The sequence below is a fragment of the Budorcas taxicolor genome, chromosome X (genome assembly GCF_023091745.1).
Source record: "Budorcas taxicolor isolate Tak-1 chromosome X, Takin1.1, whole genome shotgun sequence".
In the NCBI taxonomy this organism is placed as follows: Eukaryota; Metazoa; Chordata; class Mammalia; order Artiodactyla; family Bovidae; genus Budorcas; species Budorcas taxicolor.
The window spans coordinates 71,650,471-71,672,884 of NC_068935.1; the positions used below are offsets into that span (position 1 = coordinate 71,650,471).

At 39.2% G+C, this 22,414-nt stretch overlaps 1 protein-coding gene across 1 annotated transcript in view; it reads left to right on the forward strand.

Annotated features, from left to right (window-relative positions):
• Positions 1-22,414, forward strand: part of BRWD3 (bromodomain and WD repeat domain containing 3) — a 152,344-nt gene that overhangs the window by 121,175 nt on the left and 8,755 nt on the right. The window contains exons 35-40 of the mRNA XM_052663833.1: positions 12,399-12,539; positions 13,423-13,494; positions 14,923-15,075; positions 16,408-16,571; positions 16,950-17,047; positions 20,937-21,095. Coding sequence (XP_052519793.1) covers positions 12,399-12,539; positions 13,423-13,494; positions 14,923-15,075; positions 16,408-16,571; positions 16,950-17,047; positions 20,937-21,095 — 787 coding nt within the window. The remainder of the gene's footprint in view (positions 1-12,398; positions 12,540-13,422; positions 13,495-14,922; positions 15,076-16,407; positions 16,572-16,949; positions 17,048-20,936; positions 21,096-22,414) is intronic.

The following is a 22,414-nucleotide window of genomic DNA, read 5'->3' on the forward strand; positions in this document are numbered from 1 at the left end:
TGAGTGAGTTAGCAGCAGCTCGTGGATGGTTTGGTTGGTGAAGGCTTGTAAGTGATCCTGAGGAAATTTTGAAAAAAGATGCATTAAAATGGGCCAAAAGTTAGAATAAGCGTAAGTAGAAGGAGAAGTCCTAGAAGGTAGGACCCAAGGCATCCAATTCCAATTGCTTAACCAGTTTTCCCATGAATTACTGAGGTGTTGGCGTATTCTCGAGACTCTGTTTGTCAAATTTCTTGCTGCTTCCTTTACAACGCCTGATTTACTGGCGTAAAAACAGCAGGCTTCCTCCAAAAATAGGCGTAGGCCTCATTTTTCTGCTGTGGAAAGGTCTAATCCTCTTCTGTTTTGGAGGACCACGGCTTCCAGGGAATCTAGCTGGTTTTGGATAAAGCTGTTAGGTATTTCTTCTAGGCTGTCAGTGAGGTCTTTAGAAAGGTTTTGATAGTAATTTAAAGAAGTTGTGAGTCCTGTGGTCCCTGTCCTAATCACAGTGGCTATTCCTAAACTGATTAATAGAGGAATGAATTGAATTACCCATCTGGGTCAGTTATGAGTTAGTGGAATAGGAGGGGTCTGATTGTTAGGAGCAATAGAAATATCGGGGGCCAGATATACCAGGGTGCATGTTCCTGTCCAGTTAGTGAAAAGTGAAAGTTGCTCAGTCGTGTCCGACTCTTTGTGACCCCATGGACTATACAGTCCATGGAATTCTCCAAGCCAGAATACTGGAGTGGGTAGCCTTTCCCTTCTCCAGGGGATCTTCCTGACCCAGGAATCGAACTGGGGTCTCCCGCATTGCAGATGGATTCTTTACCAGCTGAACCATAAGGGAAGTCCAGTTAGTGGGAAGACATAAATAAGTAGTAGGTCCACATAAGAAAAAAAATTCCAGGAGTAAGAAGACAACAGCTGAAATCGATAGCAAATAGGAGTCTTTCTGGGAACTTGTCAGTAGTCTCTGAAACTGACAATGAACTCGCCAGTGTAGCCCCTACAAGAAGAGTATTTACACAATATGCAGAAGGGAGTCTTCCTGAGAAAGTAAGAAAATGTCCTGCAGTTCCTGAGACACGATAGAGAGATGTGAAGTGTGATTACAGAGGTGTGGTGGTATATTTCCTAGTTGAGGGTAAGAATTGTTTATAGAGTTTTGTCTGGTAAAACAGAAAGGAGCCTATTATTGTAGACAAACGTCAGAAGTGGTGGGTGTTAGGAGCAGTAACCAGGCTAATCAGAGGGTGGGCTTGGGATAGTAATAGAGGCTTTGAATTTTGAGAGAAGGTCTCTCCCAAGAATAGGAGAGGGGCATTTGGGAGTATGAGAAAAGAATGGGAAAATGGGGTATGTTAATGTGTGCAAGGTAGAGGCTCCGTTATTAGTGGTATAGATATTAAACAGTCAACCCCCATAACAGAGACCTGAGAGTCCTTGGTTTCTCTGGAGTAGGCAGGCATAGCAGAGTAAGTGGCCCCTGTGTCAGTGAGAAAGGAGATTGGCTTACCTGCCACTGTAAGAGTTACCCTGGGCTCCGTAGGGGTGATGAGAGTTGGGGGACTGGGGTCCTGAGCACCTTCAGTCTTCAGTAGCGAGTCCGAGTAGGCTGGGAAGAGCTGGGTTGGAGGACTCGTGCTGAAGACCAGGAGGAGATATCTGGATCCCTGGAAGGGAATTTGGGCAGTCGACTTTCCAATGTCCCTTTATGCCACAGCTGGGACATGGACCTAAAGAGGGCCTTGGCTTTAGGCATGAGCAAACCCAGTGGCCTTCTTTGCTGCATTTGAAGCAGGGCCCAAGTGGCTTCCTTTCTTTGTTGGTTGATGGAGGCTTGGAGCCACTAGGGCAGTGGCTAAAAGGTGGTATTTGGCCTGATCTCGTTGGGCCTTCTCTAACTTTAGCTGTTCTTCCTGGTTATTGAAAATTGTAAAGGCTAAATAACTCCGGGAGTTGGTGATGGACAGGGAGGCCTGGCGAGCTGCAGTTCATGGGGTCGCAAAGAGTCGGACACGACTGAGTGACTGAACAGAATTGAATTGAAATTTATAAGGTCTTGTTGAGGGGTTTGAGGGCCTTCTGCCTTTTTTAGTTTCTTTTGGATATCTGGGGAAGACTGGGAGATGGGTGTTAAGGACAATAGTGCCCTCTGCTGAAGTGGGGTCTAATTTTGTATATTTTTGTAGCACTTCAGTTAACCTGGCTAGAAATTGCGCTGGGTTTTTGTCCAGCCCCTGAGTTATTTAAAGGCAGTGTTCGCTCTGACAGTCTGGAATTGGAACTGTGAGATCCAAAGGCTGAATCCAATTTGCTGCTGCCAAGAAAAAGTAAACACGGTGGTACTGTTTGAGAGAATGTGCATTCTAAAAATTTGTGCAAAATGAGTTGAAGAGCTTGTCTTATAAGGATGTTAAAAGAAGACACAGTTCCTAGAAAGGTTTCTGTGTGTGCAGCAGAGGAGGACTGGATATACAGGCACATAAGCGTCCACTAGGTAGCATTAATATGTGAGAATAGAGGGGACATTGTCCTGGATTCCAATCTTCAACTCGCTGTTGTCCAGATGTGCATTTTTGGAAAGTCATTTACTGTCTGTGAAATAATTTTTCCTTCATAAAATTTTGTGTTGGACACAATTCTAGCTTGACTTCTTATATTGTTATCTTTTTCTCCAGGTGATAATTTATTTTAAAATTCTATTCAATTCCCACCCATTGATATGTATTACAGTTTAATCTACTGCTTTTTTGGTTATGTTCTATAACATTTGTTATCAGTATCCTAATAAATAAGCTGTTAATACCATAGGGCACAGACTGTATATAAACTTGATAGTACCACCAACATACACACACGTATATACAATATGTACTTATATATATAGGGGCTTCCCCGGTGGCTCAGACAGTAAAGCATCTGTCTGCAATGCAGGAGACCCGGGTTTGATCTCTGGGTTGGGAAGATCCCCTGGAGAAGGAAATGGCAGTCCATTCCAGAACTCTTGCCTGGAAAATTCCATGGATGGAGGAGCTTGGTAGGCTACAGTCCATGGGGTCACAAAGAGTCGGACTGACTCTTCGTGACTCAGTGAGTGGATTGAGCGATTTCACTTCACTTTATATGTATATAAGCATATATGACTATGTGTGTTATATACATACACACACATGCAAATATATTCAAAAGGCTAGAGAAGACACTGTGCCTATATTTGAGAAAAGTCGATAATTATTTTGAAATGTATAATGTGAAAAAAGTCCTATACTATTTAAAATCTGCCGACGTCATTACAAAATTTTTCAACATTTATCCAAGAAACAAAAGAGCCACTAAAAGAATAATTAAACACGTATAATAAAAATAGATTGAGCTATTCAAATTGTATTAAATTGTAAGAAAAGAATTTGTTAAGTGGTTAGAAAGGAAAAAAAGCAGTCAGATCTGTTCTTGCAGTTCGCTCTTAACCTAACTGTGTAATAAAGCATCTTATTGATGCTGTCAGAAATCTAGACAGCATCACTTAATATTATGATAAAAAATTATAGATGATCATTTAAAGTGTTAAGGTTGATGTTAATTATAGTTAAGTACCTCATTAAAATTTAAAATTTTTTCATTTGAATATTGTAAATGATTTTAACATACATTGACATTAACTTTTATTTTTTGATTACACAATTAGTTTGTATAAAGACAATATAATTATTTTTTTGAGACTTCCATACAGTTTATTATAATGGTGGGAAATTTTTCCATAAGTTATATTCTTGCCAACACTTCTTATCTTTTGTCTTCTTTGATAATAATAAAAATCCTACACTCAAGTTGACTTCTCACTGTGGTTTTGGTTTTTATTTTCTAATGATCAGTGATATTGAGCTCATTTTCACATACCTGTTGGCCATTTGTATGTCATCTGCAGAGAAATATCTATTTGGTGCTTTGCCCATTTTGAAACTGAATTATTTGTTTCTTTGCTATTGAGTTTTAGAAGTAACCTATGTATTTTGCATACTAACCTCTTATCAGATATGTTTGCAACTCTTTCCTCTCATTCCATTAGTTACCTTTTCTTTTATTGATTGTGTCCTTTGCTATGCAGAAGCTCTTTAGTTGGATGTAATCTCACTTGTTTAGTTTTGCTTTTGTTTTCTGTACTTTTGGCATAGCATCCAAAAATATCATTGCCAACATCAACATCAGGCAGCTTCTTCCTTGTTTTCTCCTAGAAGACTTATGGTTTCAATCTTATGTTTAAATTTTCAGTTTATTTTTACATGTGGTATGACATATGAATCCAATTTCATTCTTTCACATGTAGCTATCCAGTTTTCAGAACACCATTTATATGAGCGACTACCATTTGCTCATTATTCTTGTCACTCTTTTGAAAATCAGTAGACCACATATATGTGGGTTTAATTCAGAGCAATTTATTTCGTTCTTTTGGTCTATACATCTGTTTTTATGAGGATGCATAGACTTCCCTGGTGGCTCAGACGATAAAGCATCTGTCTACAATGTGAGAGACCTAGGTTCAATCCCTGGGTTGGGAAGATTCCCTGGAGAAGGAAATGGCTACCCACTCCAGTACTCGTGCCTTGAAAATCCCATGGACAGAGGAGCTTGGTGCAGGCTACTGTCCATAGGGTCACAAAGAGTCAGGCATGACTGAGCGACTTCACTTTATAGACCAATAGAACAAAATAAAGAGCTCAGAATTAAAAACTGACTTTCATTAGAACCTAATTTGAATGCACTAACTAGAAGATTGCCAGGAGAAATATCAATAACCTCAGATATGCAGATGACACCACCCTTATGGCAGAAAGTGAAGAGGAACTAAAAAGCCTCTTGATGAAAGTGAAAGAGGAGAGTGAACAAGTTGGCTTAAAGCTCAACATTCAGAAAACAAATATCATGGTATTCAGTCCCATCACTTCATGGGAAATAGATGGGGAAACAGTGGAAACAGTGTCAGATTTTATTTTTTTGGGCTCCAAAATCACTGCAGATGGTGACTGCAGCCATGAAATTAAAAGATGCTTACTCCTTGGAAGAAAAGTTATGACCAAGCAAGATAGCATATTCAAAAGAAGAGATATTACATTGCCGACTAAGGTCCGTCTAGTCAAGGCTATGGTTTTTCCAGTGGTCATGTATGGATGTGAGAGTTGGACTGTGGAGAAGGCTGAGTGCCGAAGAATTGATGCTTTTGAACTGTGGTGTTGGAGAAGACTCTTGAGAGTCCCATGGACTGCAAGGAGATCCAAGCAGTCCATTCTGAAGGAGATCAGCCCTGGGATTTCTTTGGAGGGAATGATGTGAAGCTGAAAATCCAGTACTTTGGCCACCTCATGTGAAGAGTTGACTCATTGGAAAAGCCCCTGATGCTGGCAGGGATTGGGGACAGGAGGAGAAGGAGACAACAGAGGATGAGATGGCTGCATGGCATCACAGACTCGATGGACGTGAGTCTGAGTGAACTCTGGCAGTTGGTGATGGACAGGGAGGCCTGGTGTGCTGGGATTCATGGAGTCGCAAAGAGTCGGACACGACTGAGCGACTGAACTGAACTGAACCAAACTGAGTTATTTCCTGAGGCTTATCAAAGTTGATGGCTTTATGCCCTGCCTTTGGAAGGCCCACAGTGAGACAAGCAGCCATGTGATTACAGGCTGCTCATCCAGGTTTCCCTTCCTGATAATCCCAGTTGGGATCTTCTCAGGGGACAGCCATTGCCCCTACATGCTTCAGTGCAGTTCGCTCACTCAGTTCTGTCCGACTCTTTCTGACTCCATGAATCACAGCACACAAGGCCTCCCTGTCCATCACCAACGCCCAGAGTTCACTCAAACTCACGTCCATCGAGTCTGTGATGCCATGCAGCCATCTCATCCTCTGTTGTCTCCTTCTCCTCCTGTCCCCAATCCCTGCCAGCATCAGGGGCTTTTCCAATGAGTCAACTCTTCACTTGAGGTGGCCAAAGTACTGGAGTTTCAGCTTCAGCATCATTCCTTCCAAAGAAATCCCAGGGTTGATCTCCTTTAGAATGGACTGGATGGATCTCCTTGCAGTCCATGGGACTCTCAAGAGTCTTCTCCAACACCACTGTTCAAAAGCATCAATTCTTTGGTGCTCAGCTTTCTTCACAGTCCAACTCTCACATCCATATATGACCCCTGGAAAAACCATACCCTTAACTAGACAGACCTGTGTTGGCAAAGTAATGTCTCTGCTTTTCAATATGCTATCTTGCTTGGTCATAACTTTCCTTCCAAGGAGTAAGCATCTTTTAATTTCATGGCTGCAGTCACCATCTGCAGTGATTTGGGAGCCCCAAAAATCAGTCTGATATAAAGTCTGACACTGTTTCCACTGTTTCCCCATCTATTTCCCATGAAGTGATGGGACCAGATGCCATGATCTTCGTTTTCTGAATGTTGAGCTTTAAGCCAGCTTTTTCACTCTCTTTCACTTTCATCAAGAGGCCTTTTAGTTCCTCTTCACTTTCTGCCATAAGGGTGGTGTCATCTGCATATCTGAGGTTATTGATATTTCTTCTGGCAGTCTTGATTCCAGCTTGTGCTTCTTCCAGCCCAGTGTTTCTCATGATGTACTCTGCATATAAGTTAAATAAGCAGGGTGACCATACACAGCATTGAAATACTTCTTTTCCTATTTGGAACCAGTCTGTTGTTCCCTATCCAGTTCTAACTGTTGCTTCCTGACCTGCATACAGGTTTCTCAAGAGGCATGTCAGGTGGTCTGGTATTCCCATCTCTTTCAGAATTTTCTGCAGTTTATTGTGATCCACACAGTCAAAGGCTTTGGCATAGTCAATAAAGCAGAAATAGATATTTTTCTGGAATGCTCTTATTTTTTATTTTTTCGATGATCCAGCGGATGTTGCCAATTTGATCTCTGGTTCCTCTGCCTTCTCTAAAACCAACTTGAACATCTGGAATTTCATGGTTCACGTATTGCTGAATGCTGGCTTGGAGAATTTTGAGTATTACTTAATAGCATATGAGAAGAGTGCACTTGTGTGGTAGTTTGAGCATTCATTGGCATTGCCTTTCTTTGGGACTGGAATGAAAACGGACCTTTTCCAGTCCTGTTGCCACTGCTGAGTTTTCCAAATTAGCTGGCATATTGAGTGCAGCACTTTCACAGCATCATCTTTCAGGATTTGAAATAGCTCAACTGGAATTCCATCATCTTCACTAGCTTTGTTCGTAGTGGTGGTTTCTAAGGCCCACTTGACTTCACATTCCAGGATGTCTGGCTCTTGATGAGTGATCATAGCATCATGACTATCTGGGTCATGAAGATCTTTTTTCTACAGTTCTTCTGTGTATTCTTGCCACCTCTTCTTAATATCTTCTGCTTCTGTTAGGTCCATCCCATCTCTGTCCTTTATTGAGCCCATCTTTGCATGAAATCTTCCCTTGGTATCTCTAATTTTCTTAAAGAGATCTCTAGTCTTTCCCATTCTGTTGTTTTCCTCTGTTTCTTTGCATTGATCACTGAGGAAAGCTTTCTTATCTCTTCCTGCTATTCTTTGGAACTCTGCATTCAGATGCTTACATCTTTCCTTTTCTCCTTTGCTTTTCGCTTTTCTTCTTTTCACAGCTGTTTGTAAGGCCTCCCCAGACAGCCATTTTGCTGTTTTCCATTTATTTTCCATGGGGATGGTCTTGATCCCTGTTTCCTGTACAGTGTCACAAACCTCAGTCCATAGTTCATCAGGCACTCTGTCTATCAGATCTAGGCCCTTAAAACTATTTCTCACTTCCACTGTATAATCATAAGGGATTTGATTTGGGTCATACCTGAATGGTCTAGTGGTTTTCCATACTTTCTTCAATTTAAGTCTGATTTTGGCAATAAGTGGTTCATGATCAGCTCCCAGTCAGCTCCCGGTCTTGTTTTTGCTGACTGTGTATAGCTTCTCCATCTTTGGATGCAAGGAATATAATCAGTCTGTTTTCAATGTTGACCATCTGGTGATGTCCATGTGTAGAGACTTCTCTTGTGTTGTTGGAAGAGGGTATTTGCTATGACCAGTGTGTTCTCTTGGCAAAACTATTAGCCTTTGCCCTGCTTCCTTCCGTATTCCGAGGCCAAATTTGCCTGTTACTGCAGGTGTTTCTTGACTTCCTACTTTTGCATTCCAGTCCCCTATAATGAAAAGGACATCTTTTTTGGGTGTTAGTTCTAAAGGTCTTGTAGGTCTTCATACAACCTTTCAACTTCAGCTTCTTCAGCATTACTGGTTGGGGCATAGACTTGAATTACTGTGATATTGAATGGTTTGCCTTGGAAACGAACAGAGATCATTCTGTCGTTTTTGAGATTGCATTCAAGTACTGCATTTTGGACTCTCTTGTTGATCATGATGTCTACTCCATTTCTTCTAAGGGATTCCTGCCCACAGTAGTAGATATAATGGTCATCTGAGCTAAATTCACCCATTCCAGTCCATTTTAGTTCTCTGATTCCTAGAATATCGACATTCACTCTTGCCATCTCCTGTTTGACCACTTCCAATTTGCCTTGAATCATGAACCTAACATTCCAGGTTCCTATGCAGGCTTAGTGTTGTGTGTCCTCTGTATCTCATAAGCAGGTGCCTGAGAGAATTGCCATACTCGTTCCTTCTCTTCTGGGAGAAAAGCAGAGGAAGTTCAGTCCAGTTCAGTCACTCAGTCGTTTCTGACTCTTTGCAACCCCATGAATCGCAGCACGCCAGGCCTCCTTGTCCATTACCAACTCCCAGAGTTCACTCAGACTCATGTCCATCGAGTCAGTGATGCCATCCAGCCATCTCTTCCTCTCCTCCTGCCCCCAATCCCTCCCAGCATCAGAGTCTTTTCCAGTGAGTCAACTCTTTGCATGAGGTGGCCAAAGTACTGGAGTTACAGCTTCAGCATCATTCCTTCCAAAGAAATCCCAGGGCTGATCTCCTTCAGAATGGACTGGTCGGATCTCTTTGCAGTCCAAGGGACTCTCAAGAGTCTTCTCAAACACCACAGTTCAAATGCATCAATTCTTCGGCACTCAGCTTTCTTCACAGTCCAACTCTCACATCCATACATGACCACTGGAACCACCATACCCTTGACTAGATGGACCTGTGTTGGCAATGTCTCTGCTTTTCAGTATGTTTTCTGGGTTGGTCATAACTTTTCTCCCAAGGAGTAAGCGTCTTTTAATTTCATGGCTGCAGTCACCATCTGCAGTGATTTTGGAGCCCAAAAAATCAGTCTGATATAAAGTCTGACACTGTTTCCACTGTTTCCCCATCTACTTTCCATGAAGTGATGGGACCGGATGCCATGATCTTTGTTTTCTGAATGTTGAGCTTTAAGCCAGCTTTTTCACTCTCCTCTTTCACTTTCATCAAGAGGCTTTTTAGTTCCTCTTCACTTTCTGCCATAAGGGTGGTGTCATCTGCATATCTGAGGTTATTGATATTTCTTCTGGCAGTCTTGATTCCAGCTTGTGCTTCTTCCAGCCCAGTGTTTCTCATGATGTACTCTGCATATAAGTTAAATAAGCAGGGTGACCATACACAGTGTTGAAATACTTATTTTCCTATTTGGAACCAGTCTGTTGTTCCCTATCCAGTTCTAACTGTTGCTTCCTGACCTGCATACAGATTTCTCAAGAGGCAGGTCAGGTGGTCTGGTATTCTCTTCTCTAAAGTGGAGGAAAGGATAGTGTAAATATCATGCCAAGTTAAGTCATAAGCCTGGGTAAGATACTTGAATTCTTTTAGATAATTAACTGGGTCTGAGGAGAAGAAGCCAAGACACTTTTCAATGTGAGATAGATCTGTGAGGGAGAATGGGACATGAACCCAAACAATGCCTTCTGCTCCAGCTACTTCCCATAAAGGGAGGAGTGGAGCAGGGGAAGGAGTGGGGTCCTGTGGTGAAGTTTCCTGTTTAAAGTTGTTCAGGACTAGGTACAGGGAGGAGATCTAGGGAGGTCAGGGTAAAGCCTTGAGACCCTCGGGGTCAAGGGTGAGGCTGAGGTCTCAGAGCTTATCTCAGGCACAGGCTGGGGAGGGGTTTGGGAGCTTGGCAGTGGCAGGGCCTGCTTGAGAAGGAGGGAGGGAAGAGAGGACATAGGGTGAAGGTGGTGGAACTGGATCTGGAGTTGCTGCAAGGGGACTGGAAGCGATAGGGGTTGAGCTGTGGTCAGAAGGGTTGAAGAAAGAAGAAAAGTCTGAACAGGGATGGGGAGACATTGTATTAGGAGGATGTGGCCCAGAGTAGGCTAAGAGTATTTGAGAAGTAGAACAGGATTCACAGAGAGAGGGTCGAGAGTGAAGAGTAAAGAGCCTGAACATTGATGTATGGCAAAACCAATACAATATTGTAAAGTAATTAACCTCCAATTAAAATAAATAAATTTATATTTAAAAGAAAAGACAAGAGTCCCTTGGACTGCAAGGACATCCAACCAGTCCATTCTAAAAGAGATCAGTCCTGGGTGTTTACTGGAAGGACAGATGCTAAAGCTGAAACTCCAATACTTTGAACACCTCATGTGAAGAGTTCAGTTCAGTCGCTCAGTTGTGTCTGACTCTTTGTGACCCCATGAATCTCACTACGCCAGGCCTCCCTGTCCATCACCAACTGCTGGAATTCACTCAAACTCACATCCATCGAGTCGGTGTTGCCCTCCAGCCAACTCATCCTCTGTCATCCCCTTTTCCTCCTGCCCCCAATCCTTCCCAGCATCAGGGTCTTTTCCAATGAGTCAACTCTTCGCATGAGGTGGCCAAAGTACTGGTGTTTCAGCTTTAGCATCATTCTTTCCAAAGAAATCCCAGGACTGATCTCCTTTAGAATGGAGTGGTTGAATCTCCTTGCAGTCCAAGGGACTCTCAAGAGTCTTCTCCAACACCACAGTTCAAAAGCATCAATTCCTCAGTGCTCAGCTTTCTTCACAGTCCAACTCTCACATCCATACATGACCACTGGAAAAGCCATACCCTTTACTAGACGGACCTGTGTTGGCAAAGTAATGTCTCTGCTTTTCAGTATGCAAAGAATTGACTCATTGGAAAAGACCCAGATGCTGGGAGAGATTGGGGGCAGGAGGAGAAGTGGACGACAGAGGATGAGATGGCTGCATGGCATCCCTGACTCGATGGACATGAGTTTGGGTGAACTCCGGGAGTTGGTGATGGACAGGGAGGCCTGGCATGCTGCAATTCATGGGGTCGCAAAGAGTCGGACATGACTGAGTGACTGAACTGAACTGAACCACTTGCCATTGCCGCTGCAAAAGTTACTGAGGTCCCATAGAATATTATAGTTGAGAGTTCCGTTTTCTGACCTTTGGGACCTGTTATTAATCTGTATTGTGGCCAGAGAGTGTTAGAATAGTAAATAAGTCTTTTTGGTTTTATCGCCCCTTGGAAGACCAAGACTTTTTAGATTTCATAGAAGGCATTTTAGAGGAGTAGATTTTGAGGGCTCAGATTGAGAATTTCCCATTTCGGCAGAATAGGGAGGTTAGACAAGGGGAAGAGAAAGCAAGGAGCAAAGTCCAAGAGAAAACGCATCCCCGTTCTCAGGACTTGCTCAGAGAGTATTAATAGTCTGCTTTGAAATGGGCATTCCCTATTTCAAAGTCAGACGGGGCACAAGGCCGAGGCCTTGAGGGCCATTGGGGATCCTCCCACCTAGCCCTAGGACTTGGAAACCAGGTCAAAGAGAGAGGATCCGAGGGAATGGCATTTCACTCACCCTTGTAACCAATGGATGAAATGTGGGCTGGTGTGTGATTGTCAATCCAGCAAGGCAAGTAGAGAGTCCCGTTCCAGAGCTCATCTCAGTTTCTTGGCAAGGTCCAAGGGAGGGGACCACTGCAGGTGGGCTCGTGAGAGGAGCCCACCCAGTTTATGGTGGATCTTCCCTCTCGGGTTTTGGTACCAGAATGCAAGGCAAGTGCAGAGAAAAAGAGAGTGAGCTGGGCAGTCAGGCAAGAGAAGGAAATTTGTTAGAGGGAAAACAAATCACAGGGTGACTGGCTCTTAAGGAGAAACAACGTTCTTCCTTTCTGATGGACTCCACCAATGAAAAATTCTCTGAAGGGATGGTCACATAGCTGGAGGTCTGGAATCTGGTGGTCTCACAGCTTTGAGAAGATAGGCACCAGTGAGATAACAGGATGCCATTTGGGAAATTTGGTCAGTCTCACAGATCACTGTGATTTCTTCTTTGTTTGCAAGGTCAACATAATGAGCCATCTTATCAATGAGACCCCATGTAGGCCCTATCAGGTACTCTATCTTATATAGATATATTAACATTAGGAAGATAGGAGAAAAATCAATAAAGACTTCAGGAAAGAGCTTTTAAATATAATTCTTTAAAAATCTACAGGTCAAATGCCGAGGCAGAAGGCAGTCCTTGAGGTGTAATCCTGATGCTTGGAGAAAACAGTGCAAAGAACTGTTGGGCCTCATTTATGAACGTGAAGACTCAGAGCCATTTCGACAACCATCTGATCCTCTTTCCTACCCAGTAAGCATAGTTATTTAAATAATTACCAATATGTATTTTACTTTCCCATAAATGACTATGCTAAGGTCTAGTTAAGAGCTCTTCCTCCCCTTTCTTCTTTCCTTCCTTCTTCTTTGTTAGTGCATTTCTGAATTGTGAAAGTGAGTAGTGTGATTAGTCCTGACTTTTTAAAATGGCTGACATACTTTGTGTATAAATACACAGTTGTAAATCAAATTTTAATCTAAATATCTTTGCATTTCCTTCCTGCTTTTATTTTGGATATTTATTTAATGCTTTTTGCTAACTTCTAATACACTCCTACACACTCGAGTCCATTCAGAGTCCATTCATAACGTATGTCAGCCTTATTTAATTTGTAATAAACATGTTATTCAATATGGTCACTTATTGAGTAACCAGTATACAATATTACTTTTCATCAAAGATAAAAGCATGAGATCTTTAAATTATAGGATACCTTTTCTAGGAGTTTATCTATTTATATGTTGAATAACCTTTATTACAGATAGCAAATCTGTTTTAACTTTTTCAGAAAAATGATACAGCAATATTTCAGAAATACCTCTGAAATTAGCAAACATCAGTGTTTTCTCGATATACACAGGTTTCCGTTGGGGAAAAATGTCATTCAAATAAGGATCAAAATTATGTTCAACAAAGCTTGATTTGTTTTTTGTAGTGGATTTAGGTAGAATGAATTAGTCCTGTGTTTTTCATGATAGAGAATGGTGAATGTAGAATTCCTCCTTCATCTTAAATTATAGTCAGTGAAAACATTCCAATTTATGGATTTTTGTGCATTAGATCATAATTGCACTATAAATTTTGATATTTTGTTATGGTAGTTTTGAAACACAATATATCTTTTTTACCCTAATAGGGCCATCAAGAGCAAGAGGGTGAATCCTCTGAGTCTGTTATTCCAGGACAACAAGATTCATCTCTTTGTGAGGTATGCGTAGTAATCTCTTAAAAGGTGTATATGTTCTGATTGTTTTTGTATTATTTTACTTTTTAAAATGTCCATACTGTAAATAAAACTTTTGTAATTTGTAAAGCTATTTTCCAACTTTGCTCACTGCCTTTTTACCTTTGCTTAAGCTTTTGGTTGTTGTTACTTTTTTTTTTTTTTTTTTAAATAACGCATGTTCTCGAGTTCATCATAGCATCTAGGCAGATGTTTGTTTCTATAGGTCTAAAGCTACTGTAGCAGAGTAGAAACCATCAATTGCACAACATAACTATGTCTGTAATTGCAGCTGATTATTCTGAGTAGGACTTCATTCAGCCGGCTGAGTGGGTCTTTTGAGTTTTGGCCATCATGTTATACAAGTTACCTATAATTTTTCTCTATGAGAAATCTTTGTTTCATAAACCATATTATATTGGAATACACTTTTTTTATTTAAGCCAAAAAATTGAAAATATATTAATGCAATAAGATTTGATTGTGTTTTCTGGTACTTAGAAAAATATTTTTGCCCTCTTTTTATAATACCTTTCTTCTGCCCTGTCTTATGGCCCTTTGGCTTCTCTTTTGAGAGAAATGTGCTTTCACTTCTTAATGATTCTAAATAGGATGAAGGAGTTAATATTGGCTATGGTTTTCACTCCAAAACATGTTTATTACTGGTGGTAGTGGTATATATAATATATAAATTCCAGATGTAGTTCCATATGATAACCCTAGGAACATCTTAAGTAAACTTGAAATATTTAGGCTAAAATAGAGAGAATCTTCTCCCACCTTTAACTATTGGGTTGGCCAAAAAGTTTGTCTGGGTTTTTCATAAAGTGTTACAAAAACCTTGAAGGAACTTTTTGGCCAACCAAATAAAAACCAAACTAATTATGAATCTGAGACTGAAGACTTTACGTAAAGCAAAAGTGTCACATTTATTAAAAAACAAAAAGGAGAAATACACAGACATGACTGATTTGATTATAACCTTCAACTAATGACAGTTTAGGGAGAATGCCCTCATGCCAACTCCCTGGCAAATTGCTCAATGAAAATAGAAAATGGGATTATTCACGCAGAATTAAATAATTTGATGTCACAAATTAGCTTCCTATTTTGAACTATACTCTAAACTATGTAGTGATGAAGTCAGTGGCTCTGAATTTTCTGCTCTGTCCCTTGAGAGAGTCATAATGGTTTTTCATTGAAGGGTGAGGGCTAAGGCTCTTCCACAGAACCCTACTATTTCCCTGAGCCACCAAAAGACCTCTATTAAATAGATGATTTGGGGGATAAGAAGAAGTAAGTGCAGATTAAAGAGCAGTATATTTATTTCATGGTGATGCAAATCTCAGTCCCATTGTTTTGTATAGTATTGTTACTTAGCCTTTGTGTTTAATAACACATTCTTCTCTGTAGGATCATCATGATGTTATAGACACTCCTATGGACTTCAGCACTGTGAAAGAAACATTGGAAACAGGAAACTATGGTAGTCCTCTGGAATTTTATAAGGATGTTCGCCAAATATTCAGCAACTCCAAAGCTTACACCTCTAATAAAAAGTCACGGGTATGAAGAACCATTATTAGGTGGATTAATTACCTAAACATTTAGTTATATATGAGGCAGTTTTCTATAACCAGTTTTAAAATTGCTAAACAAGTATGTACTATCATTCTGATGTAGTTTCTAAAGTTTGATTCTCTAAACTTTCTCTGAAGCAGTTTATCATCAAGCAAGCATTAAAGAGAAATTAAGCTGCCCCTCTTGCTTTCTCCTACTTGCCTCTTCTTTACTCTTAAATAACACCTATATTTGCCAAAAAGAAATTAAAGAAAGGAATGGTAGAAATTTGAGTATTCTTTAATATGTTCAATAAATAATTTAATAAAAATGGTTGGCAGGATTAATTTATATGAAGTATTTAGCTCTGAATATTTATGTTCCCTTTATTATAACAAATTAGTGAACTATATTGGGAAATTATAACTTTATCCATACTCACACTTAATGTAATACTTTTTTATGTTCTGTCATAACTTACACATCTTAAGAATAATAAGGTAATTTTCATGTTTTTTTATCACTAGTATCTGATTAACTTTAAAATCAGTTGCACAGTAGGTATATACATGGTCGGTTCTACTTCATATAAAATGAATTTTTACTGATTTTGGAACACATGGTTTTTCATATTTTTCCCTATATTTTCTGCGTATTTCTAAAATAAATGTAGATTTATTTTCTACATTTACATATATACTTATAAATGTTTATATATCTTTTAGTAGGTTTTATATTTTGAGGCATTTCTAAAAATATATAATGAATATTTTCCAATTTTATCATTACTTTTTGAAAACAGAAATTTTAATGTCTCCATTGTATTCCACCATACAGGTGGTTTTGTGTTGTTTAACCAGCATCCTATTGCTAGAGATACAGGTTGTTTTTAATTTTTCACTTTAAATGGATAATGCTGTGGCTAACATCTTTAACATCCTTGAACATGATGAGCATGTGTAATTCTCTGATGTTACCTTAGGATAAATTCCTAGTGGAGAAATTATTAGCCAAAGGATGTGTATATTTTAAGGGTTTTGACATGTATAGCCAATTGTCTTTAGAAAGTTGTTCAGGTTAAAATATCCACCAGCAATGTATAAGAATGTGTTTTCCTACCCTTCCCAACACTGGATATTCTCTTTTAAAAATCCTTATTATTTGTAGGTGAAAATGGTTTCTTGTTTTAATTCTTCAGGAAGAATTTTTTAAGTGTAGAAGTAGCACATATATTATGTCTGAAAGGATGATGCTGATATTGTTCAATCATGTTTATAAACTTTTATTTTTATATAATTGAAGTAGCTGGTAAAACAAGACTAATTTCTACCTTTGCAGATATATAGCATGACACTGCGATTGTCTGCCTTATTTGAAAGTCGTATTAAAAATATCATCTCTGAATATAAGTCAGCAATCCAGAGTCAGAAGAGGAGAAGGCCACGGTACAGAAAACGTCTAAGAAGCAGCAGCAGTTCATTATCTAGTAGCAGAGCTCCTAGGTATATTACATTGATGTAGCAGTTTAGTTTTCAAAACATTTTGTATGTATTACTTTACTTCTTAAAGTTTATTAACTACTTTGAGGGAATCTCAAGACCCAAGAGGTATTTTATTTTTTTTAAGAACTCTTAAACCTGTATAAAGATGGAGCTGGTAACCTAAAGCTCTGTTTATATGAATTTTACTATACCAAAACCTTTTTTAAAATTTTTTTAATGATTGAAATTTAACTTTGTCCTATTACTAGTTTGAAGTATTTCATTTAAATTGTATTATGTTTCTTCTATGCTTAGTTTAAGCATTTTGTAACATACTATCTATCATAACATATTGCTACTAGAAAAAAACTGCTCATTATTGTATATTTTTACTTATAGTCCAAAAGGGAAACAGAAGCAAATGAAGCTGCAGCCTAAAAATGACCAGAATACCTCAGTGTCTTATGCCAGGACGAGCACTCCTTTCTCATCTCCTGGTAAATATGTCTTTTGATCTGTATTTTAGCTAAATACTAAGGATATAGAAGAGGCAGCATGGTTTATAATGCAAAGGGCAATGGATTTGGATATAGAAAAGTTGCATTTTGCCCCTAGTTCTTCTACCCCTGTGGCCCTAGGTAAGATATTAGGTCATAGTTTCTTTATTTTTGAAGTAAGGGTGTTAAGACTAGATGAATTTTAAAATAATTTACCTTTAAAATTATGTGACTTTATGATTTTTAACATCTGAAATATCTCAGACCAGTCATCTGCAATATATTTTCCAACATAAAAATTGAAGAGTCATTATGTGAAGAAGTAGTTACATTGGAAACATTTTTTGACATTCTGTGCTTGAAAGTTTCAGTTTTACTTCAGCTCAGTTGTGTCCTACTCTTTGCGACCCCATGGACTGCGGCACGCCAGGCCTCCCTGTCCATCACCAACTCCCGGAGTTTACTCAAACTCATGTGCATTGAGTTGGTGATGGCATCCAACCATCTCATCCTCTGTTGGCCCCTTCTTCTCCTGCCTTCAGTCTTTGCCAGCATCAGGGTCTGTTCAAATGAGTCAGCTCTTTGCATCAGGACACCAAAGTGCTTTAGTTTCAGCTTTAGCATCAGTCCTTCCAGTGAATATTCAGGACTGATTTCCTTTAGGATGGACTGGTTGGATCTCCTTGCAGTCCAGGGACTCTCAAGAGTCTTCTCCAATACCACGGTTCAAAGGCATCAATTCTTCAGTGCTCAGCTTTCTTTATAGTCCAACTCTCAATCCATACATGACTACTGGAAAAACCATAGGTTTGATTAGATGGGCCTTTGTTGGCAGTGATGTCTCTACTTTTTAATATGATATCTAGGTTGGTAATAACTTTTCTTCCAAGGAGTGTCTTAGAATTTCATGCTGCAGTCACCATCTGAAGTGATTTTGGAGCTGAAAAACTGAAATCTGTCACTGTTTCAACTGTTTCCCCATCTGTTTGCCATGAAGTGATGGGACCAGATGCCATGATCTTAATTTTCTGAATGTTGAGCTTTAAACCAACTTCTTCACTCTCCTCTTTCACTTTCATCAAGAGGCTCTTTAGTTCTTCACATTCTGCTTTAAGGGTGGTGTCATCTGCATATCTGAGGTTATTGATATGTCTCCTGGCAATCTTGATTCCAGCTTGTGCTTCATCCAGCCCAGTGTTTCTCATGATGTACTCTGCATAGAAGTTAAATAAGCAGGGTGACAATATACAGCCTCTACAGACTCCTTTTCCTATTTGGAACCAGTCTGTCGTTCCATATCCAGTTCTAACTATTGCTTCCTGACTTGCATACAGATTTCTCAAGAGGCAGGTCACGTGGTCTGGTATTCCCATCTCTTTTGTCCACAGTTTATTGTTATCCACACAGTCAAAGGCTTTGGCATAGTCAATAAAGCAGAAATAGATGTTTTTCTGGAAATCTCTTGCTTTTTTGATGATCCAATAAATTTTGGCAATTTGATCTCCAGTTCCTCTGCCTTTTTTAAATCCAGCTTGAACATCTGGAAGTATTTCATCTAGAAGTACTCGCTTGGAGAATTTTGAGCATTACTTTACTAGCATGTGGATGAGTGCAGTTGTGCGGCAGTTTGAGCATTCTTTGACGTTGCCTTTCTTTGAGATTGAAATGAAAACTGAACTTTTCCAGTCCTGTGGCCACTGCTGAGTTTTCCAAATTTGCTGGCATATTGAGTGCAGCACTTTCACAGCATCATCTTTTAGAATTTGAAATAGCTCCACTGGAATTCCATCACCTCCACTAGCTTTGATCGTAGTGATGCTTCCTAAGGCCCACTTGACTTCACATTCCAGGATGCCTGGCTCTAGGTGAGTGATCATACCATCGTGATTATCTGGGTCATTAAGACCTTTTTTGTACAGTTCTGTGTATTCTTGCCACCTCTTCTTAATATCTTCTGCTCCTGTTATGTCCATTCCATTTCTGTCCTTTATTGAGTCCATCTTCACATGAGATATTCCCTTGGTATCTCTAATTTTTTTGAAGAGATCTCTAATCTCTCCCATTCTATTATTTTCCTCTATTTCTTTGCACTGATCACTGAGGAAAGCTTTCTTATCTCTCCTTGCTATTCTTTGGAACTCTGCATTCAAATGGGTATATCTTTCCATTTCTCCTTTGCCTTTCACTACTCTTCTTTTCACAGCTACTTCTAAGGCCTCTTCAGACAGACATTTTGCTTTTTTGCATTTCTTTTTCTTGGGGATGGTCTTGATCCTTGTCTACTGTACAGTGTCACAAACCCCTGTCAGTAGTTCTTCAGGCACTCTGTCTGTCAGATCTAATACATTGAATCTATTTTTCATTTCCACTGTATAATCGTAAGGGATTTGATTTGGGTCATACCTGAATGATCTAGTGGTTTTCCCTACTTTCTTCAATTTAAGTCTGAGTTTGGCAATAAAGAGTTCATGATCTGAGCCACAGTCAGGTCCCAGTCTTCTTTTTGCTGACTGTACAGAGCATCTTCATCTTTGGCTGCAAAGAATATAATCAATCTGATTTTGGTGTTGACCAACTGGTGATGTCCATATGTAGAGTCTCCTCTCGTATTGTTGGAAAGAGGGTGTTTGCTATGACCATTGTGTTCTCTAGTTAAAACTCTATTAACCTTTGCCCTGCTTCATTCTGTACCCCAGGGCCAAATTTGCCTGTTACTCCAGGTGTTTCTTAACTTCCTACTTTTGCATTCCAGTCCCGTATAATGAAAAGGACATCTTTTTGGGTATTAGTTCTAGAAGGTCTTGTAGGTCTTCATAGAACAGTTCCACTTCAGCTTCTTCAGCATTACTGGTCAGGGCATAGACTTGGATTACCATGATACTGAATGGTTTGCCTTGGAAACGAACAGAGATCATTCTGTCATTTTTGAGATTGCATCCAAGTACTGCATTTCAGACTCTTTTGTTGACTATGATGGCTACTCCATTTCTTCTAAGGGATTCTTGCCCACAATAGTAGATATAATGGTCATCTGAGTTAAATTCACCAATTCCAGTCCATTTTAGTTCTCTGATTCCTAAAATGTCGACGTTCGCTCTTGCCATCTCCTGTTTGACCACTTCCAGTTTACCTGATTCATGGACCTAACATTCCAGGTTCCTATGCAATATTGCTGTTTATAGCATCACACTTTGCTTCTATCACCAGTCACATCCACAACTGGGTGTTGTTTTTGCTTTGGCTCTGTCTCTTCATTCTTTATGGAGTTATTTCTCTACTGATCTGCAGTAGCATATTGGGGACCTGCCAACCTGGGGAGTTCATCTTTCAGTATCCTATCTTTTTGCCTTTTCATACTGTTCATGGGGTTCTCAAGGCAAGAATACTGAAGTGGTTTGCCATTCCCTTCTGCAGTGGACCACATTTTCTCATAACTTTTCCACTATGACCCGTCCGTCTTGGGTGGCCGTACATGGCATGGCTCATAGTTTGATTGAGTTAAACAAGGCTGTGGTCCATGTGATTAGATTGGTTAGTTTTCTGTGATTGTGGTTTTCAGTCTGTCTGCCCTCTGATGGAGAAGGATAAGAGGCTTATGGAAGCTTCCTGATGGGAGAGACTGACTGAAGGAGAAACTGCATCTTGTTCTGATGTGAGGGGCCATGCTTAGTAAATCCTTAATCCAATTTTGTGTTGATGGGTGGAGCCTGAAAATTTAATGATGTAATAAACCGTTTGTTCTCAAAATATTCATATTTTTTCTTCAATCAACTTGTAATTTTGATGTTAGAGTGAAATAACTGAGTGAGCTATAGTTTTAAAAGCAGCCTTTTTAGTTTTTATGAAAGCATAATTATGTTAACATTATAGTCTTTTTTTAAATATTAAGTTTCAGATGCTGCTGAAGGGCTTTCACTGTATTTACTTGATGATGAACCAGATGGGCCATTTTCTTCATCGAGCTTCAGTGGATATAACCGAAGTGGAAATAGCCATGACCCAGGGAAAGCCAAATCATTTCGAAATAGAGTTTTACCGATTAAGCAAGGTAAGAAATAAATATGAACAGGGCATTTATTCTTTGTTCCTTTATGCCAAACCCTTTAAAAGCTGATATATTTAGGTAGTAAAAATTAGCATATCCTTAAAATTAATGAGGATTTCAATACTGTCAATTTTGAGTCAGATAGGATTTCATGTGCACATTTCCAAACATATCTTAGTCTTTTAAAATAAAATTTAAAATGAGTAGGGAAGACAAGCTAAATAAAGTGATCTTTCCCTGAGCATATAAAACCCAGACTGTTTGATGTATTTAAGATTGTTCATTTTATTAAACCACATTAAGGAAAAAGGAAAAAAAATTCAGTATCATTTTTAAATAGGCCTAATATTTCTAAGGGCTACCCGTATTTTACAAAGGGTTTATGTAGAAAAATGAGCCTTCTTTCAGTCAACACCCACTTTTGAAACCTTCTTTTTGTTTTCCAGTTATATAACTCAGATATTCTCTTTCTCCGGGGCCTGCTGTCTCAATAATTCAGGGGTTTTCAGAGTGCTCTACCTATTTCTTGATAATCCACAGAGGTATTTCAGAAAGTCGCAGAAGAACTTTCTCCTTTCAACCAGAACAACTCTTTTTATTTTTATTTCATGTGATGGGCTTTCATATAACTTTCATTTGAAGAATAATTTTCATTGCTAAAAAGGAAATCACTGACCTAATAATTCATTATCATGTACATCCAGTTTGGACCATGTCTGGGGGCATCAGTTATAAATACTGAACAATATGCAAGCTTTATGTTGTAGACCCTGACCATGTTCAAAGGAAGTTCTGATGTAGTCATCTGAAGTTTGGAAGAATGATTAATATTCTTTTACAAATATCTTTTTGTAGAATATATACATTCTAATTTATATAAATTTTAATGAAAGATTAAGTTGTTTATTAGTATTAAAGTATTAAGTAAATTAAAAATATATATTATAAAATTATATTTTATGTTATATTACAAATATTGAAACATCTGATTACTTTAAAATAATTAGTGCCTTCATTTTCCCCAGTCTATATCTTTACCTTCACCTTTGATCCTGCTATACATTTTATATTCATTGCCACTTCTCTTTTTGTCCTTTCCTTCACTGTCAAGCTTTTAGAAAGAATAGCTTCTACTCTTTCTTTCCATCTAAACATCCCTTTATCCTTTGTAGTCTGACCTCTGCTGCCACCACTCCCCAAAAGCTATTCTCCTCAGAATCACCAGTAATCTTCAGTGACCAACCAGTGTCCTTTTCTTAGTACCCCACTTCCTCAATCTCTCTATATCTTTGCATGCTATTGACTACCTGCTCTAGGAAATC